This window comes from Cimex lectularius, unplaced genomic scaffold (genome assembly GCF_000648675.2).
Source record: "Cimex lectularius strain Harlan isolate CLEC.00 unplaced genomic scaffold, Clec_2.1 scaffold173, whole genome shotgun sequence".
Classification (NCBI taxonomy): Eukaryota; Metazoa; Arthropoda; class Insecta; order Hemiptera; family Cimicidae; genus Cimex; species Cimex lectularius.
The window spans coordinates 203979-222964 of NW_019392800.1; the positions used below are offsets into that span (position 1 = coordinate 203979).

Sequence of the window (18986 nt, forward strand, 5' to 3'; positions counted from 1 at the left end):
TAATAGTTGCAAATATAGAAATTTTTTGATAGGAGAATTCAATTAATTCAATTAGTATTACTACTTTCAATTTAATCATTAAAGCGCCTCGTCATTTTTTAAAATTATTCCATGTGTCAGCAGTTTTTTTTTGTTTCACAATGTACGTAAAAAAAGTATATTATAGTAGATGATGGGGTTTTATTATTATTATATTTATATTATGTTAAATTTGATCTGTTCGCCAGAGGAACAATTAGTGTAATATTTATAAAATCACTATACCATTTATCTTTTCAACAATTATCTCATGGCAAGAAATGTGTTGCTTTACTCTTTTGTATATCCTGTAATGAAAGTTTGAAAATAAAAGTCGATTATTATTACTATTTAATAAATAAAAAATTAAATAAATAATAGTGGGAAAATAAATTATTGTTGTTTATTTCTTTTTTAATGGCGGTCACTATTTATTAGACTATTGTGAGGTCATAGATTTTCTGTTGCGCGAAGATGAAGTTTTGAGGTTGAGGGGGGTTTGGTTTTTTGTTGTCGAATGCTGAACCTCAGAAAGGTTTTAACGTGCCTCGGAAGTATGAAAATTTCTAAATCTCTCCGGCGAATAATTCGTTTACCCCTTGCGTTGTAAACATATGCTATTATAATTCATTTGTTCCCATTTGCTTTGGGTTGCTAAGTAATTGAAATTCATGGTTGAACCTTAAAATTATGAAAACAAAATTGTCCTCTTAAAAATGTTAAGTTGCAAGAAAATTTTAGACCAGTTTAACATAATTACAAGGCTGTCTAACCCAATTTGTGGGAACATAACTAACCAATTTAGTAAGTTTTAATTTTATTTTTTACTTTAGGTTTTAAGTAGTTTAACTAGTTAAATAAACACTAGTAATATAACTATTTTTAAATATTAGTACTACTATCTATTGTGAATACATATTCAGTTCAAATTTTTTTAATAATTATTTATTCTTTAAAACACTGGCCATATTTTTATCTATTTGAGCGAAAAAATTTACATCAGAAATACAAACATATCAGTTCTTTTTAACACTAAAACTTAACACAAAATTCACTGGCTTTACAATTTCGTTTTTTATATTCCTGCTTTACCCCTCTCAACATTACCCTAAAAAAATAAAACTTTTACAACAAAAATGGAAAATATATTTCGATTTGAGTTATGTTTTATACAAAATCAAAGTCATTTTAACGTCATAAACTAATTAATGAAAGTTTAAAAAAAAGACGCTAAAATATCTCCCAGTTACTAAAAAATATAAAACTTGAACTCTGTTGACTAGTTTTATAGTAACTACAGTTTAATTATATTTGTTGTACTGACCACCAACTGATATTTTAATATACACTGATGGACAAACACCCTTAAATTTTCATGTATTTAGGCTTATTCATATTTTGCATACCAAAAATAGGTTTGGTTGTAAAAATAAGACATTTAAAAAAATGTTTATTACCCAATTCTTTAAAAAAAAAAAGCAAAGAAAAAAATTCAAAACCAAAAATGTTATATGTACTTTTTGTCCCTTTTAATACTGAGTATTTCCACCTCTGGCACGAATCAACCCCGTTAAATGTCTGTGCATTCCTTGGAAAAAATTTCTGGTAAAATCCTGAGGAATTCTTTTCCATTCATCAAGAACAGCCGTTTCTAACAGTTCTAGGGTGTTAGGACCTGGGTTTCGCCAACGTACCTGTCGCTTAAGTTGGTCCCAAATGTGTTCGATCGGGTTCGTATCTGGACTTTGTGCTCGCCACTCCAAGCACTCACTTTCAACCTCATTCAGGTAGTCATCCACAATACGTGCTTTATAGGGCTTGGCATTATCCTGAATTAGTAAGAATCTTTCACCGATGTGGGGCACTAATATGTTCTTTGATTCTGTCATCTAACTACCTCTGTGAATTTAGAGGTCTTCCTCGCATAACAACCAAATCGGTGCATCCAAGGAAATGCCATTCCAGAACATCAATGATCCACTGTGGAATGCCACCTGAGGACGCGTACAGCATGGGGCGTACTTTCCTCCTGAGTGTCTCCATATGAAATTATTCCCACCTGAAGATTTGAGGCCAACTCTCACTTTATATGTAAAAAGAACTCGTCCCCAACCTTCCAATGTTCAATTCACATGTTCCCGTGTGAATTGAAGCCTGGCCATTTTCTGAACTGTCATAAGATGTCCACAAGCCGGGTGCTGGACCCTAAGGTTATTTCCATTGAGCTTCCTCCTTACAGTTCTGGAGGAAAATGAAATATTTCGTACCTGTCTTGTCAGATTTCTTATCACATTTCCCATAATACTGCAGTTTCTTAGAGCCTGATAAATCTATTGTCTCTCGCATGTTTAGACCTAGGTCGACCTTGTCCTGGCCTTCTATTGGGTTGTCCGGAAAATAATAGAGGATTAATAAGTGTTGACATTCATACAAATGAGTAATCCTGTAAACGTAAACAGAATATTTTATATAGATTTTTTTTAATGAAAACTTAAAATCCTGCATNCACTTGAGCTATCGTGACTTCGATCCACTCAGACACTAACTTCCCATCTCAACCCCACCTTTTGAATTTTCCCTCCTTTATCTTAACTAAAAACCTTAATTAATTGTAATATATTAATTGGTCAAGCGGACCACGAAATTAGTGAATTTAATGATTAAAATGAAGTATACTTCACTAAAGCTCTCCGTGGCCATTTTGTTTGACGCAGAGAATCAAATAGATTACACGGCATTTGAAAAATGGCAAAAAGGAGGGAAAATTCAAAAGGTGCAGTTGAGATGGGAAGTTATTGGATCAAAGTCACGATAGCTCAAGTGGTAGAGTATCGGCGTATCAAGCCGAAGGTCATGGGTTCGAATCCCGCTCGTGACACTGACTTTTTTATCTTGACTAAAAACCTTAATTAATTTAATGTTATTAAATGGTCAAGCAGACCACGAAAAATAGTGAATTTAAGAATAAGAATGATATTAAATGAAATCAATGGAGGAAAAAGATTAACTGAAAGTGATCTTTAGGCCTAGCAGAATGGAAGTGCATAATTCTACTTTTTATGCAAATGGGATTAATCAGTACAAAAGTTTAGTAAAGGAAAGAAAGAATTATTTACTATTTATTTTGACTACGATAGCTCCTAACTACCTGTAACTAATGCAGAATGATAATGGATTTAATTTTAAATTGAATAAACTGAGTGGTGCGTTGAATTTGTCCATCAGCGTATTTTCATCATAAAAAGACGATGGTTGTTTTATCCTTCAAAGAAATATAATGGTATTTATAGGCCTCAATTCCAATAAACACCATTAATTATAATTCTACACACTTGCGTCTAAACTATATAAATAAGTATACAACTTTTCAGGATTCTGAGTGTAATGTTTAAACCTTTGGTACAATTAGAATTATTCAAATGTTTTGAGGAGTCTAAAAAGGCACATTGTGTTTTAAAAAGAAGTGGTGTCTACTTAATCAGCTCTACATTGTCAGTCAGGCCTAAATAATTATTGGAATATGCATTTATCTCATTTGGCTTATCCAGTTTTGCACCAAGGGTGCAGGATCATAATATATAAGCTTAAATATAGATATAAATGGTTACATATGTACATATTTAATTAACATTGAGGCCCTGGTACAAAACACAACTTTTCAGGATTGCGAATATAATAAAGTTTACACCTTAGGTACAATTAGAATTATCAAAATGTTTCCAGGAGTGCTTGCAGCTCATCTGTAAATTTTAAATCTCTTGGGTTTGCTGATTTCGCGATCAGAACAAGGAATAATTTAGGGGTGCTTGAAACATTGGAACACACTAATGCTTGTCACTTATTTTTCTTAATTCCCCCAGCTGCCTCATCCTCTAATAAATAATAATAATGAATAAATGACTATTCCAACAGAAGCAAATTGTTTCACTTGTTTGTTGACTTTTTTATGATTATCACCATTGTCAGGGCTGTTCAAACTTAAATTACTATATTAAACTTGTCATTCACTACTAATAGGGGGGAGCTGAAAAATGGCTATTAGTCCTTTAGACTTTTCACTGTGTCAACATAATACCATGTGCATAAAAATAATTTTCTGAATAGAACTAAATGATATATTCAATGTATTAATGCAAGTTTGCATAACTTTGATGATGGTGATATAATTGTTGACTACTCAGCGATAAAATGATTCACTCCTTTTAGACCAGCATTCATTCCCCTATTTTTTTAAACCTATTGAAGTAGCTAGTATAAACAAGGTGCCAAAAACGAAGTTATTATAATGCTACTATGACTAACGAGAAAATGAATAATGACAAACTGAGATAAAGTAAATTTCTTTATGCTGAATGTTATTTCCTTTGTTCAAAACTGCTGGCTAATTGATTATCGGCGATAAAATATTTCTAAGTTACAATATTGCATAAACATTGACGTAAGATTTCATTTAAAGAATTGTTCAAAAACTTTTATCCAGTGTAAGAGATTTAAAAAATAAATGAAAGGATAAAGCTTGATTTTTCGTATATTTTTATTGATGCCTTAAGTTATATTATTTGCTAATACTCACTTTAGAATTACAGTCCCAAGTGGAATCAAAAATTCCATATCAGTACCAATAAATTGTTTGGTTTTAAATTTAAGTTATGTTGCATGGCTTATGCTGCAAAGAACATTGTCTTTCTGTCAGTCATTCTAGTCTTAATATTTCAAAGCAAGGCTGATATTCAATTTTTTTATTTCAATGTTCTCCTTTACTTCAAGGTTGATGGTCAATTTTACATAGGAGAGGAATTGAACTGTTCTCGTACAATCAATTTTGCATGTAGATTCATGCTCAACATTTAAAATCTTCTTTTTTTATAATTGATTTAATTTACAATATATGTGGCTTATGCCTACAATATAACCACACTGATCCTACCAAACCAAATCCAGCCAGAATTACAATTAATTAAGGTTTTTAGTCGAGATAAAAAAGTCAATGGCACGAGCTGGATTCGAACCCACGATCTTCGGCTAGATACACCGCTGCTCTACCACTTGAGCTATCGTGACCTCGATCCGCTCGGACATTAACTTCCTATCTCAACCGCACCTTTTGAATTTTCCCTCCTTTTTGCCATTTTTTAAGTTAATTGGTCAAGCGGACCACGAAATTAGTGGATTTAATGAATCCAACCAGAATATTATACTTTGAAAGAAAGAACTGTGGTTGTAGAGTTGTAAGATCATTTAGTATTTTTTCCCACCCAGTTTGTAGAGAAGCTTTAACAAAATAACTTTTAATACTTATATTTGCACTAATATATTTTATTTTAATTTACAGCTCGCAAAGTGTACCGAACCCTATTTACTTCCAACAGAAGCAAAAATAGCAAAGATGGCACAGGAGATTCGTGTAAAGGGTTCAAAGAAAAGAAGACATCCTGCCCACCTAAAAACACACTTTTGTCGAGTAAAACACATGAAACAGATTACAAAGAGCAGACGCCTTTAATTTATAACAAATGCAGCCCTCCACCTTACATTTCCTCATGTAAAACTGATGTGAGTAAATGTTTACTGCCTTCATTCAATGTCTGTTGAAATTGCAGATTAAATAATTATAATGTAAACTTTTCAGCTTACCTCACCATGTGTTGCTGAACAAGTTGTCCCCGTACCCTGCAAGGAGACCCCTGTCCAAGAAGTAGAATGCAAAGTCAATCCAGATTGTCCTTATCACCAAACGAAAGGTTCCTTTGCAACAAACTTCAAAAGGACTATCCTAGTTTTAGGTTCTTTTCTAGCAGCATACATAGCTTATAAGGTATTTTTTATGGTGTTATATTTGAAATTAAATTTTATTTCAAATTATTAAATAAATTCAATTTTTATATTATAAAATCTAGTAAATAATTAATTCATAGTTTGTTATTATCTGTATCTGTTATTTCATTTATGCATTGTAATAAATATGAGAGGTCTGAAGCATCTTTCTGTACCGCCATAATAGACAGATCACTGGTGCACAAAGTTTTTACACCGTATATTCACTATACTTAAAATGATATAAGGCATTTAAGTTTATTGAGTTGTTCAAATACATGAAAGTATATGTTGTATGTATGCATTAATCTATTTACTCATTTTCTCTTTGATTTTAGAATTTTATAGCTAAGGACCCCAAAAATGAAAAAGTGGTTGTAGTTCATAAGAAACGACGTTGCAGTAAGTATTTTTTATTTACTTAAAAACCTATTCAATCCCATTTATTATTTTTTAATTAAATTGATTTCTACAATACATATGATACATATTAAACATCTAAAGAACACGAATAGTTCTTTGATTTATGTGGTAACATTAATATGTATCTGTAATGTCTGTATATTACTGTAGTACTTATGGTAATTAATACCTATGATATTTTTCTCGATGAATTTTTTTAAATGGGTTTTATTAAAATTTCTGAACATCTGTGGGAAAATAATTTATTTAGGACTTTTATTCTCATGTTGCGCTTTATTTTCTAGTCATATATAAACATGAGTTAAAAAATAGGCTATTTTCTCCATGTCTAAATGTTTATTTTGTATTTCCCACTCTGACTGATAACATTGTTATAATGTTCTGTATGTATGTTACAATGATTTGCTTTGCTATTAATTTCACATAGAAAATCAGATTGAAAGAAATACTCTTGTATGACAGGAATTACTTTACTTTTTACTGAAGGAAGATTATTTAAAAATCATGCAAATCAAATTGGTTTCAGAATACAACCCTGTCAACTATGTAATTATGTATATAGCGAATGATTTGGTAAACATACTTCCCCAATTTTATATCCAACATTTGTTTAAGAATACTTTGATGAAAATGATATAGTAACTTGCCTGTACATAGCAATTAATCATCTATGATGAACTATTTTTATCCTATAAATTAATTCATTGCAAATATCGAATACATGTATCTTTAACTCATAGAAAAGATCTTTTTTTTTACTCTAATATAAAGATTTTGTACAATTAAAGAAAAACTAATCTTTACTTTATATTTACCTTATTTGTTTTTATTTAATAGTGGAACCTCAAGAATTCAGTAAAGAACCATCATTATCATCACTTATTCCTTCAGAAATTGAATATCTGTTGGTCGGAGGTGGCACAGCTGCATTTTCTGCTTTTCGGGCGATAAAATCCCTAGATCCAAAGGCTAAGGTTATTACATCTTATTAAATTTATTATTACTCAATAATATTTGTATTAATGTGTGGTGATTAGTGACTGTTAATCGATAATGGTAGAAATCGTGAGATGCAGTCTGGTGTGATGTAGGTTTCAGAAAAACTGTTGAAAGGTTGAAAAATGGCAAAAAAGAGGGAAAATTCAAAAGGTGCGGTTTAGATGGGAGGTTGGTGTCCGAGTGGATCGAGGTCACGATAGCTCAAGTGGTAGAGCAGCGGCGTATCTTGCCGAAGATCGTGGGTTCGAATCCCGCTCGTGCCATTGACTTTTTTATCTCAACTAAAAACCTTAATTAATTTCAAAAAAAAAAAATTTTCTTTATCGTGCCAACGTTTTGATCTTTATTGAGATCATCTTCAGGGCCTGGGATTTACAAACTTTGTTTACATTTAGCAAATACATGTAGGTTGTGGAAAAAAGTGAATTTATACAATGCAAAATATATGTTTTTTATATTCAATCCTTTTACTTTTTTCCACATCCTACATGTATTTGTTAAATGTAAACAATGTTTGTAAATCCCAGGCCCTGAAGATGATCTCAATAAAGATCGAAACGTTGGCATAATAAAGAAAATGTTTTTTTGAAACCTACATCACACCAGACCGCATCTCACGATTTCTGAATAAATATTTGTATTGTCTATTTGTAGGTTCTTGTAGTCACCAAAGAACCCTTTAACCCATATATGAGACCACCACTGTCAAAAGAATTGTTTTACCAAGAAGACAGGCAGTCAGCGAATGAACTAAAGTTTAAACAATGGAACGGAGTTGAGAGAAGGTAAAATAAATTTTAAAAAAAATATATATATATATATGTATATATTGCATTGCTGCATTGTAAACATTTTAATTTAACAACATCGCATCTGGGTTTTTGATGGTTAGTGAAGGGTGAGAAACCTCGTAGGTCGGTCAGTGAGCTGTTGAACTCTCATCCACAACACAAATGATTGTTTTTGGTTATCTTAATCCACCTTGTTTATTTGTATGTCTGTCAGACATCCATTGAAAATAAACTGAGAGAATAGGCAGATCAGCATGATCAGGGCTTATTGAACAGTAGGCACATGACTAATAACTTTTTTGTATCAGAGTTCATTAGTCAATGGCATGTTTTCATTTTAAAAATACTACCTGTCTAGATTTATTGACAAATTATAAACTTTCAAGTAAAGTAGCTGGAATAATGTTATGTCCGAATTTCTTGTGCTTTACTATTATACCTATTATAAAGTTAAAACTAGCCTTTGCACTTTATAAAAATACAGGCAGGTTGATAGGACACATTTCAGAAACAAAATAAAGAGGACATGGTGCAACTGATACAATACTGGAGTGTTAAATATTATAAAAGTAACAAAAGAAATTGTTTAGTAATCTTAATTTCTGATCTGAGTGTAAAGAGGATAATTCTATTGCCACTTTAAGAGAAAAATCATTAAATAATTGATGTTAATGTTCATGATGTTTATATGTCAAAGAATTTTTGTTAAACTTACATATGACTGTACCGATGTAATAACTATTATTGCAGCCTTTATTTTGAGCCAGCAGAGTTTTATGCTCCTATTGAAAAATTATCGGATTCAGAAAATGGAGGAGTGTCAGTGGCCAAAGGTTGGGAAGTCAAAAAACTTGATATTGTAAAGAAGCATGCTATTTTAGACGATGGAAAGACAATTAAGTATAACAAATGTCTTATTGCGACTGGGGGAACTCCAAAAAATCTTGAGATCCTTGAAGATGCTAGTGATGATGTTAAAGAAAAGGTAGACAATTTATGTGCAGTTTTTGATATAAATTCATCATAAGTGAAATGTTTCTATTTTTTCTATATCTAATAAATCAATTTTTAATGTTTGTGTACAATATACCATTATTAAACCTTGATCGATTAATAAAAGTAATTTGACTAATTAGAAACTGTCAGCTTTTTTTATTGCAATTGTATTTATCATAATTTTATTACATTTAACATTTGGTGGAGGTTTGTTAATGTAATTTTATATGTTAATAATTTTATAGGTGACTTTGTACAGGGGGATCCAAGAATTTAAAGAAATTGAAAATCTGTTTACTAATTGTGAACTATCAGCAATAGCAGTAATAGGGGGAGGATTTCTCGGCAGTGAATTATCAATTGCTTTGGCAAAGAGAGGTATGTATAATCATTTTTACATTTTAATGCCTAGAAAATTAATATTTTTTTTACAAATTATGCTGAAACACACTTGATTTAATTTATATCAGCCTTTAATATTTTAATTTTGTATTAAAATAAAAAGGATAAAGAAAAGAAAAACACTTCATCGAGCTTTTGATAATATTGTCCATCAGGACTTTCAAACTATTAATAATAATTCATGAGGTTAACAAATATGATCATTTACTTACTGAACCTTAAGGCTTCAAATTGGCCTTATCCCTTACTTTTTAATACAAAATTACAACACTTTTACAAGATATCGAGTCATAAAATAAGTCCATAGCATTTGGTAAATTTGATGAAAATGTCTGCTACTTGTAAACACTATATGAATCATTTTGTTTCACATCGATTAGATGTCATTGCCAATAAAGGATAAACGTTTTTGACTTTTTGAGAATGTATGTTGGAGATTTTTGCTCAGTGACAGAAAGACGTAGACTGCGCCAAAAAAATGTGGGTTTTCCCATTCACAACCAAGCCAGCACGTCAATATTCCACCGTTTACGCCAGGTTTTCCCATTCTCAAACACATCATGACATCGTCGTGCCATAGATGTTTGGAGTGGTGTGATGGAGTTTGGATCGGTCGAATATTCTGCGCAGCCCGGCATGCCATTTGGTTTTGCCATTGATGTGGTTTTTGAAATGCTTGGAGCGATCGTGAATGGCCACCTTTAAACCAATCAAACCATTTATGAATGGTGCCTTTTCCTAAACTATCTATCACTATACACATTTCAAATTTTCCTAGCAGTCTGTGCAGTATTCCCTTTGCAATAATAAAAAATCATTAAATGGCGATCAATTTTCCCTCTATTTTTAAAATTAGCAAAACACCTTGTAAAAATATGAAATCACAAATAAAAGCACATTAAATAATCTCTTTTCAGAGTGTGTGAACAATAATGACTAAATAAACTTAGCTTCAAAACACAAATGGGATAAAATTGAATTATTGAAAAAAAAACTACTTAATATTTTATGAACCAATGATTTTTATTTAATTTTTTAGTTGATTTTTCAACCTAACTTAAATGTTTTATTGTTTAGCAAATATGTGTATTTAATGACAATGTCTTATTTATACAGGTGAAAACAAGAAAGTTAAAATATCACAGATTGTTCGTGGCCCTGGGCCGCTTGTAAAGATCTTGCCGAACTATCTTGCAAAATGGGCAGCCAATAAAATCTCTAGCGAAGGTGTCAATGTTTTAACTGATGTTGAGGTTGAGGATATAGTAGCTGATGGTGAACAGTTGCGTTTGGTGTTGAGTAATGAAGCTGCTGTAAGTATTTTTGTGCCAAAAAACTGCATTTTTTTTTAGTTTTACAGTCTTCTTTAACTGCTTTACCTACTCTACCCCAATTCAGTAAATTATATTAATCAATAAATTGAAGGTTTATTTCATTGATAAGAAGATCCATGAAGTTTTGAAAACGCCTTCAGCATTCAAACCCAGAAATGTGCTATTTAAAATGTGTTTTCTTGTGTTATTTCTTGTTGAGGTGATGATGAACCTGTAGTTAGTTCATTTCCATTCATCCTGGTTTGGTCACAGCATGGATGGACAGACCAGCACGATCAGAAGACAAATTTATTAATCTTATTGGGTTTAGTGCTTGTAAAAACATAAGATTTAGTCAGACCCTAGTGTTATATTTCCTCCTTAATTTTATTCTTTTCTGGTCTCCTGTTCTGATTTTTAGAGCTAACTGGGATGTTTTATTTAGTATTTGGTGCATATTTCATTTTGTGGATGTTGAGAGTGAATGTATAGTGGGAAGGGGCAGATGGTGGGATATTGAGTTCTCCACCACCCGCACTATTGTACAATACTTAGAATTGAGAGAAACGTATGAAAATAGGAAAGAATGTATTTATGGGGACTGAAATTGCCTAGTAGTTGACAGTTCCTGGAGTCTAACCACGGCAGTGGGGCGGTTAAGACCCAAGGTCTCACCACAGAATGCCAAAACCCAGATGTGAGTGATTCTCTCGGCTTGCTGCGAGAAGTCATAAGCTAAAATCTGTATATATATCTGTATGTATGTGCAGAATTAAGCTTATATAGATCATGTATATACACAATATTCCCAGAAATAATAAATAGAAAAACAAATAATAAATATTCCAATATTCAATATTCCTCTCTGATAACTTTTATACCATACTTTTCTAAATAGAACCGTACAATGTAAAATGGAAAAAAAAGACAAAATCATCTTAATAAATACAATGGTCCTATTCTTCCCTACATAATTAATTAATTTGGGAGACTAACAGTTTACTGACTCTATAGAAAACATGACCCCCCCCCCAAAAAAAAATAATAATAAAAAATAAATTACTGATTTAACCAGTTCATTTTTGGTTGTAATAATTGCAGATGCTTTGTTTAAAATGTTTACATATCATGACACAATGGAAAGTATCAAACCTAGAAGACAACTTCCTGTATTTCAAATTACTATATGCCAATATTTTATATTATACAATAATAATATTTCAAAACAAACTTACAAATAGTATATTTGAAATTATTTTTTCAGCTGTTGGTTGACCATGTAATAGTTGCAGTAGGTGTTAATCCGAATACAGATTTTGCTGCAGAATCTGGACTTGAAATAGATAGTAAACATGGTGGATACTTAGTAAATGCACACATGTTAGCACGTTCTGATGTCTATGTCGTAAGTTAATTTAATATACGTTAAATAACATTATTTATTTACTTATATATTAAATAAAATTATGCATTTTTACAAATTATCTGTAAATGGATGTAATGTTCCACAATAAGTCTACTTAGGTTGGAGTGGAAGAAAGGATTGTCATAATTCTAGTCTATTAACCCCTCCCCGATCCTTTAAAAAATGGATGTAATACATTGGAATTATATTTTAGGCTGGTGATTGTGCTTCATACTATGATGAAAAATTAGGCAAACGACGTCGAGAAGAGCATCATGATAATGCAGTCGTAACTGGAAGGATCGCAGGGGAAAATATGACTGGCAAATGTAACACCATACAATAATTTAATATCCTAAATATTTTATTCAATTTATTATTATTATATATTTTTAGCTTCATTTTATGATACGCAATCCATGTTTTGGTCTGAAATCGGCTCCGAATTGGGTTTTGAGNGTTTCTTCGATTCCTCTATGGTTTGTTTTTCCAGTGTGGTAGTTTTAAATGATTTCTAATTGTTCTTCCTCCTCAAATACGTCTATTAATTTTGTCGTGTGTTTGAAAAACTTGAGTTCTGAGTGTTTAAAGTGTTTTACCATTACGGTGCTAAATTGTTCGTAAATGTCGTCTTCGAAGAAAAGGGAGTATTTTGTTTTCGGGACTATATATGTTTTTACAAACTCTATAATGTCTGATTCGAAGTTTGTTTTTGAAATTTGAATTATGAGCCTTGTTTTGTTTTCATTTAACTTTATTATTTTTGGTTTAGTGGGACTATGTTCTACTAGTGATATAATTATTTGGTTTTTTCCGATATTAACCGGACCGTCGATAATGGGGATGGTTATTATCGTATTTCCTTCTGCGTTGGAGTGAACTGTCTCAATGTCAGTTTCATTGTCATTTTCTAGTTCGTATAAGTGAGCCTAGGGGTTCTTTTAGACCTCTTAGTAAGACACGGAGTGCGACGCCTCTCGCATAATCAATTAAAGTGTTGGATTGAAGGGGATTATGGTTTTTAAAATACGCTATTTGTAAGTTTAAAAGGTTTTGCACTCGTTGATAGAACTCATACGGTGTTTCGTTTTGTTGTGTTAGTCTAGAGATTTCAATCTGGAGAGTGAATGCGTCCCTTTTGTCGGCGTATCCCTCTAACAATGCAGTTTTTAAATCTGCCCAGTTTGAAACGTTACTATTTTCAATCACTTGAGCTGCAGGACCTTTTATCTTATTTCTTAAGCATGAAAGCAGGTATACATTTTGGAAATTATTAGGGTGGTTTGTATCTACAAATGTGTTAACTAATTTTTGCGATATGTCTATGAATCGCGTAAGAACAGTTGGGTCTCCATTGAATTCCGGGACCATGTCCAAAAATTCTCTTTTAAATTCTGGGAGAGCCATTTTTGATATTTGTTAACAATTAATAAAAAATTTCGTTTTTTAAGAATATGTTAATAATATTACAAATTTAAATTAGATTATTTTAAATATTATCTTACATAAAAACGAGAGCTCCTACGACCATATTCGCTGGTTCTGAGAGTCTAGAAGTTCGATGCCGTTGTCCGGGAGGAAAGTTCATATGCGTTGAACTCTTCACCGATTGTTGATTGTCCGATTGCCGATTAACCGTTGAAACGGAAAGTTACACGATTATAACTTTCAACAAGTCCGACTACGCCAGTTAAATAATTTCTTTGGATGAACGTGTTTTTAAAAACTTTTATTCAAAGAAATTACAAATAAGTTACTGATATACATTCAGAACTTTATGAATCTAAGTCAAATCTCGTCGATATGCTTTCGGGAAATCTGGCTTAAGACTAACGTTTGTTAAAATGAAAATCCTTATAAAATTTCTAGAGTGGGAGAGAGTGCTGATGACAATTCTAGGAGCAACTCCTGCATCCTAGCATTGTCATCACATTATTTATTTAACACAATGTTTATACTCGTATATAACTTATATATATATATATAAAAAAAACCACTTTTATTCCCAAATACAAGTTTTCAAATTAAAACGAATAACTGAGGGGAAGTACACGGTGTCGAAGTCGAGGGTAGACTGCACTCCCGTGGGAAAAACAGCCTATCGCCGGCTACGCGAATAAGCAGCAAGGCTGCAAAAATAAATGTAACCGCTGCAGATAAGCTTAACGTAACTTATATATATTAAAGAGCATCCATTACTTGTGAGAATTTGCTACCTAAATCACGTATGTTTTTATCAAAGTTCACTTTTGCAACTGCCAATGTAAGAAACATCGAAAAATTTTTGTAAATGCCTTCTTATAACCTGTAATTTCTTATAACCCATTGTAAGTAGCACATAAAAGTAAATAGTTTGCAACAGCAGAGGTCATATATACCCTCAGGGTGCTAGTGTTTTTGAAAAAAAAAAGCCCATTTGTAAGTATGTCGGGTTCGAATGCAGGGCCGCTGGATTCGAACCTGGGGACCTTACAGTGATGAGCACCGTGTCAATGCCTAAACCGTTGCGGCCACTGACGCCCCCTATTGTTAGATATTATCTGTAAAAATATTGTATTTATTTATTTTTTTTTTTTTTACTATTCAATGGCATATTTGCTGAATACCTCAACACGAAGCAATTAAAATAAAATATGGAAGGTTAGGTTCAAATATACAAAAAACAGACAGAGAAAATTCATTTGCCTTTACTGCAATATTTACATTGGTCACATTAGTAAGTCTGGCGCAACTCTAACTCTAGATTCACTATTTTTCGTGGTCCGCTTGACCAATTAATACAATTCAATTAATTAAGGTTTTAAGTTTAGATAAAAAAGTCAGTGTCACGAGTGGGAATTTCTTGTCTAACTCTAGATGTGAATTTATTACCCCAAGTGGACACTCGCTAACACCATCCTTCATATTCTTACACCATTCCTGTTCTCTCCTTGTGTCTGGTCTTAGACTATACTTGTGTCTCAACTTCTCTTCATCTCTTCTCTCCTCGTGTCTTGATCTCTTTGATTTTTCCAACACTCCCCTTTTGTATTGGTCCCCCTAAACAAGGGTATATAGAAGGAAAAGACAATTCTTGAGGCCTCGCAATCAAAGCCATACTTGCAAGGGTTGACCATGACCCTACACCGTCTTACTGATAACATGTACAATGCCCCATAATTCTTAGGAGCTTCCATTACATAGCCACCCTTGCTCAGGTTATTCATAACATAAATTGGTTTACATTCTTATTAGCAGTTTTGTTATTCAAATATAAGACTGTTCTATAAGATTTGAAAATAGAACAGTGTTTCCCACTTAATACATAGATAACATTTAAATTGTAATGTTGCTGGTATGCTTAATACATTTTTTTGTTAAATCCATTTTACAAAAAAAAAATTGGTAAACAATAACAAAATATGTTTGCAGGAAGGTAGACGTTCAACCCAAGGAGGAGATGAATATAATAAAGGAGTTATATTTTATTTGAAAAATGATGTAGTGGTTGGAATTGTATTATGGAACTTGTTCAACAAAATAAACATTGCTCGTCAGGTATCAGTTTATGCTAAATATTATGGCTGTATGTATGGTTCGAAATTAATTTTTTTTTTTTTCTTCCTGCAGCTTTTAAAGGAAAAGAAAAGTTACCATGATTTAAATGATGTTGCAAAACTTTTCTCCATCCATGGCCAAGATTCAGAAAAAGAAATATCACGTTAAGTTACAGTATAAACAGTTAAATACAGGTTCAATAATTTTAGTTAAAATTTTGCAAAAAAAATTCTTGAATGTTCCACAACAACTTGCCAAAAAAATGATAGTTTTTGTGTAATAAAAATTTGACATGCTAAAGATATGTTTGCATTTTAATTATTACTGTAAGTAAAACGTTTAGTCTTATATTACATTCATTTTGGTAATTGATGTAAACTTGAGACTGGCATGATATTTTTACTTTATTGTGAGCAAATTTAATATATAAAAAAATAGTTTATTATCTCATTGCCAACTGTTAACACAATTTGCTTCTACATATTTAAAATCATCTATTTTTTAATAATATTAACTTAGTACCCAAGTACATCCCTAAAGTGATGAAGAACAAATTACTTTGTTTTGAAACTATTTCGGGGTCATGTAGGAAATACTTTGGGTGAATGTTGAATTTTCTTTGAAATTTAACCTTTAATTCAGGGATTCACATTTTTTTAAGTAGTATGTAAACAGTTAGAAAATGGACCAATAATTTATTTATATTGTAGCATTTGGTTAAATTTTTTACCATGTCTGAAAATCAGATTTGTATTCATGGAATGAATTACTTCGCTGAAATTCTTATTGGGCTACATGCAATTATATTTATTTTTTTAATAAAAAGATATTGGATATTTGGGCTGGAAATTATTTTGTACCATTTTCAGCTTTATTTATGCAATTAATATTTTTACTCGCCCATTATTTACAGCTTATAAATCCACATTGTGTATAATGAATAATACACTTGATTGTACTTATTTTACAGAAAAGAGGTTCATTTTTCATTCCTGGATTATTTAATATAATAAAAAGTACATAATAAAAACTTTCAAGATAATTTTCATTTTATCATGTAGATGTGATTACGAAAACTTTCCATTTATATCAGTTCATCCATAACAGAAGTTGTTTACTTTTTATTTATTTATTTTTTTTAAATTGATAATTTCTATATTGTTGACTGAAAATTTGTAAAAAGTTAGTTCCTAATTGTGTAAGACATTTAAAAACAGTCTTTTCATCTACTTAAGTTACGTTTGTAATAAAATAATATTGATAGAGTATTGCACAATTTGTATTATACACATTTATTACAGAACTGTTTTAATACCTGATGTCTTTACAATTCCTCCTATACAATGATATAATTTCAATGCTTGCTCCTCCCTTATTTTTTTTTCTTTTAGTAAAGGTGATAGAATAGTAAGCGTACACCTTGAGGACTGTGGGTTGACAATATGTAATTTGGCCAGACATTTTGTACCCTCGAGTTCGTCTGTCAGACGAGTTTTCAGCATTTTACTACTAAACATAAAAATTTACAACCATGTATAATGACTCTATTAAAAAGAAATCAAACTGAAATGAATTTGGGAATGACCAAATTAAAAATTATTGAGCCTATCTTAAGGTGAGAAATGAAAAGTGTCTCTCCTTTTGTAATATAAGCTCTTGTTCTGTAATAAGCAAAAAGGTAATCTTTCTTATTATTTTCTCTTGATATACAACCAGCAGCCTTATATTGTACTTTCCCATTTGAATCATGAAACCTTCAACACAACCATTTTATCTACAACTATCTTCAGAAATCACAGAATCCTGAGACTCGCTGCTGTGCTTAAGTATATTGCTCATATTTGGTATCGTTCCTATTCACTCCCTGATAGAGCCAAGGCATGACATAATTCAAACTTGCACTTGAATATTTTCGCTGTTTCTTGTGCCTTTACCCTAATCCAATCTAACCCATGTGCATTCCCAGTAGTTGTAACAAGTAGATGCATATGCAGCAATCCTCTCTTTGAAACTCAACTGCATATAAATTTCCTCAGATAAATCAACAAAAGTGTTTTCAAAAAGAACTTTTATTTAAAACTAACTCAATACAGGAGTACAAGTACTACTACATACAACAAAGAGAGTGCATAATAATAATGAAATGTCTCATTGTTACAAGATTATTAAGGAGAAGGAGAAAATGCAATTTTATGCTGGTTACACAGTTTCTAAGTCTATGTCTACATGTGTCGTACATATAGTGTGTGAAAGTGTAATTTATCTGCTTTAGCAGGATTCGAAGATAACGCCTTGCATGGCTCTTGTGTAGAGGTAGTTTGACATAGCACCTCCTTCCTCAAGTTAGAACTTCTATGAAGGCCTAAATCAATTACAATTATTAACAATTTTCTTCAATGTCTCAGATACAATTATTAATTACATTATTCGATTATACATTATATTGATATGATTATATTATTTGTTTTTACATCTCCAGAACATTTTTTAGTGTTGTTTACAATAAAAACTTTCTTTGTCAAAAAATTATTGCACAAATTATTGTTAAAATTAATATTATGGCATAAATGAGTACAGTCCACCAACTTGGGTTAGAATAGATTGTAGGAATTGTGCAAATTACATTTACAGAGTTAATAGAAACGTTTTTCAAATCAAGTCTTTTGAGGGTGACTGAATTCTGGAAGTTGTTTCATCGAAAGACTAAGGTTGATGTGATGATCAACTCTGTAGTAGATCAGGTTTTCCAAAAGAAGTAGATTCATAGATGAGATAGAGCCTGATAATAAGGCTTCCGCTAGCTGCTTTGATGAGGGATACCCCTGCTATAGTTTTCGCTACTGTGGAATCAGGCTTCAAAAATTTAACTGTTTCTGGATCTACAAATATTGATTATTTCTGCAACAAGTTAGCTTTCAGCAAGATGTCCTCCTCGTATGGAGTTTGTTGGGTTGAAACCAGTGGTTTTGGATTATGATATATAAATAAAATTACAAATATTATTTATATAATTCTGTCATTTTCTGATTTTAATATCTAAGGTGATTGTGGGATAATTGTTACAAATATATTCTGATATTTATTTGGGACAGATTACATGTTAAATAGGTCAAAATTATGTTCAGAACAAATTGTAAGATGAATGAAATAGCCTAGTTGATCCTCTTCAACTTTGCAATATATTTTCAACATATTTCATAAATAAAGGATATTAATATGAACATCTATTTTTATAATGATTCTCTGATTCCTTTAATTCTAAAAACAATTCATGTTTGCAAACAATGG

The 18986-nt window shown here is 31.5% G+C and overlaps 1 protein-coding gene across 1 annotated transcript; it reads left to right on the forward strand.

The window, feature by feature from the left end:
- Positions 1–534: 534 nt before the first annotated feature.
- On the forward strand, positions 535–16667 carry LOC106666572 (apoptosis-inducing factor 1, mitochondrial). The gene is made up of 15 exons (XM_024228057.1): positions 535–822; positions 5351–5571; positions 5648–5833; positions 6171–6234; positions 7093–7229; positions 7909–8039; positions 8796–9030; positions 9287–9419; positions 10560–10756; positions 12021–12161; positions 12376–12490; positions 12558–12640; positions 14339–14386; positions 15573–15698; positions 15771–16667. Exons 1-15 carry the CDS (start codon positions 735–737, stop codon positions 15864–15866), a joined length of 2001 nt encoding a protein of 666 aa, XP_024083825.1. The 5' UTR covers positions 535–734; the 3' UTR covers positions 15867–16667.
- The last annotated feature ends 2319 nt before the right edge of the window (positions 16668–18986 follow it).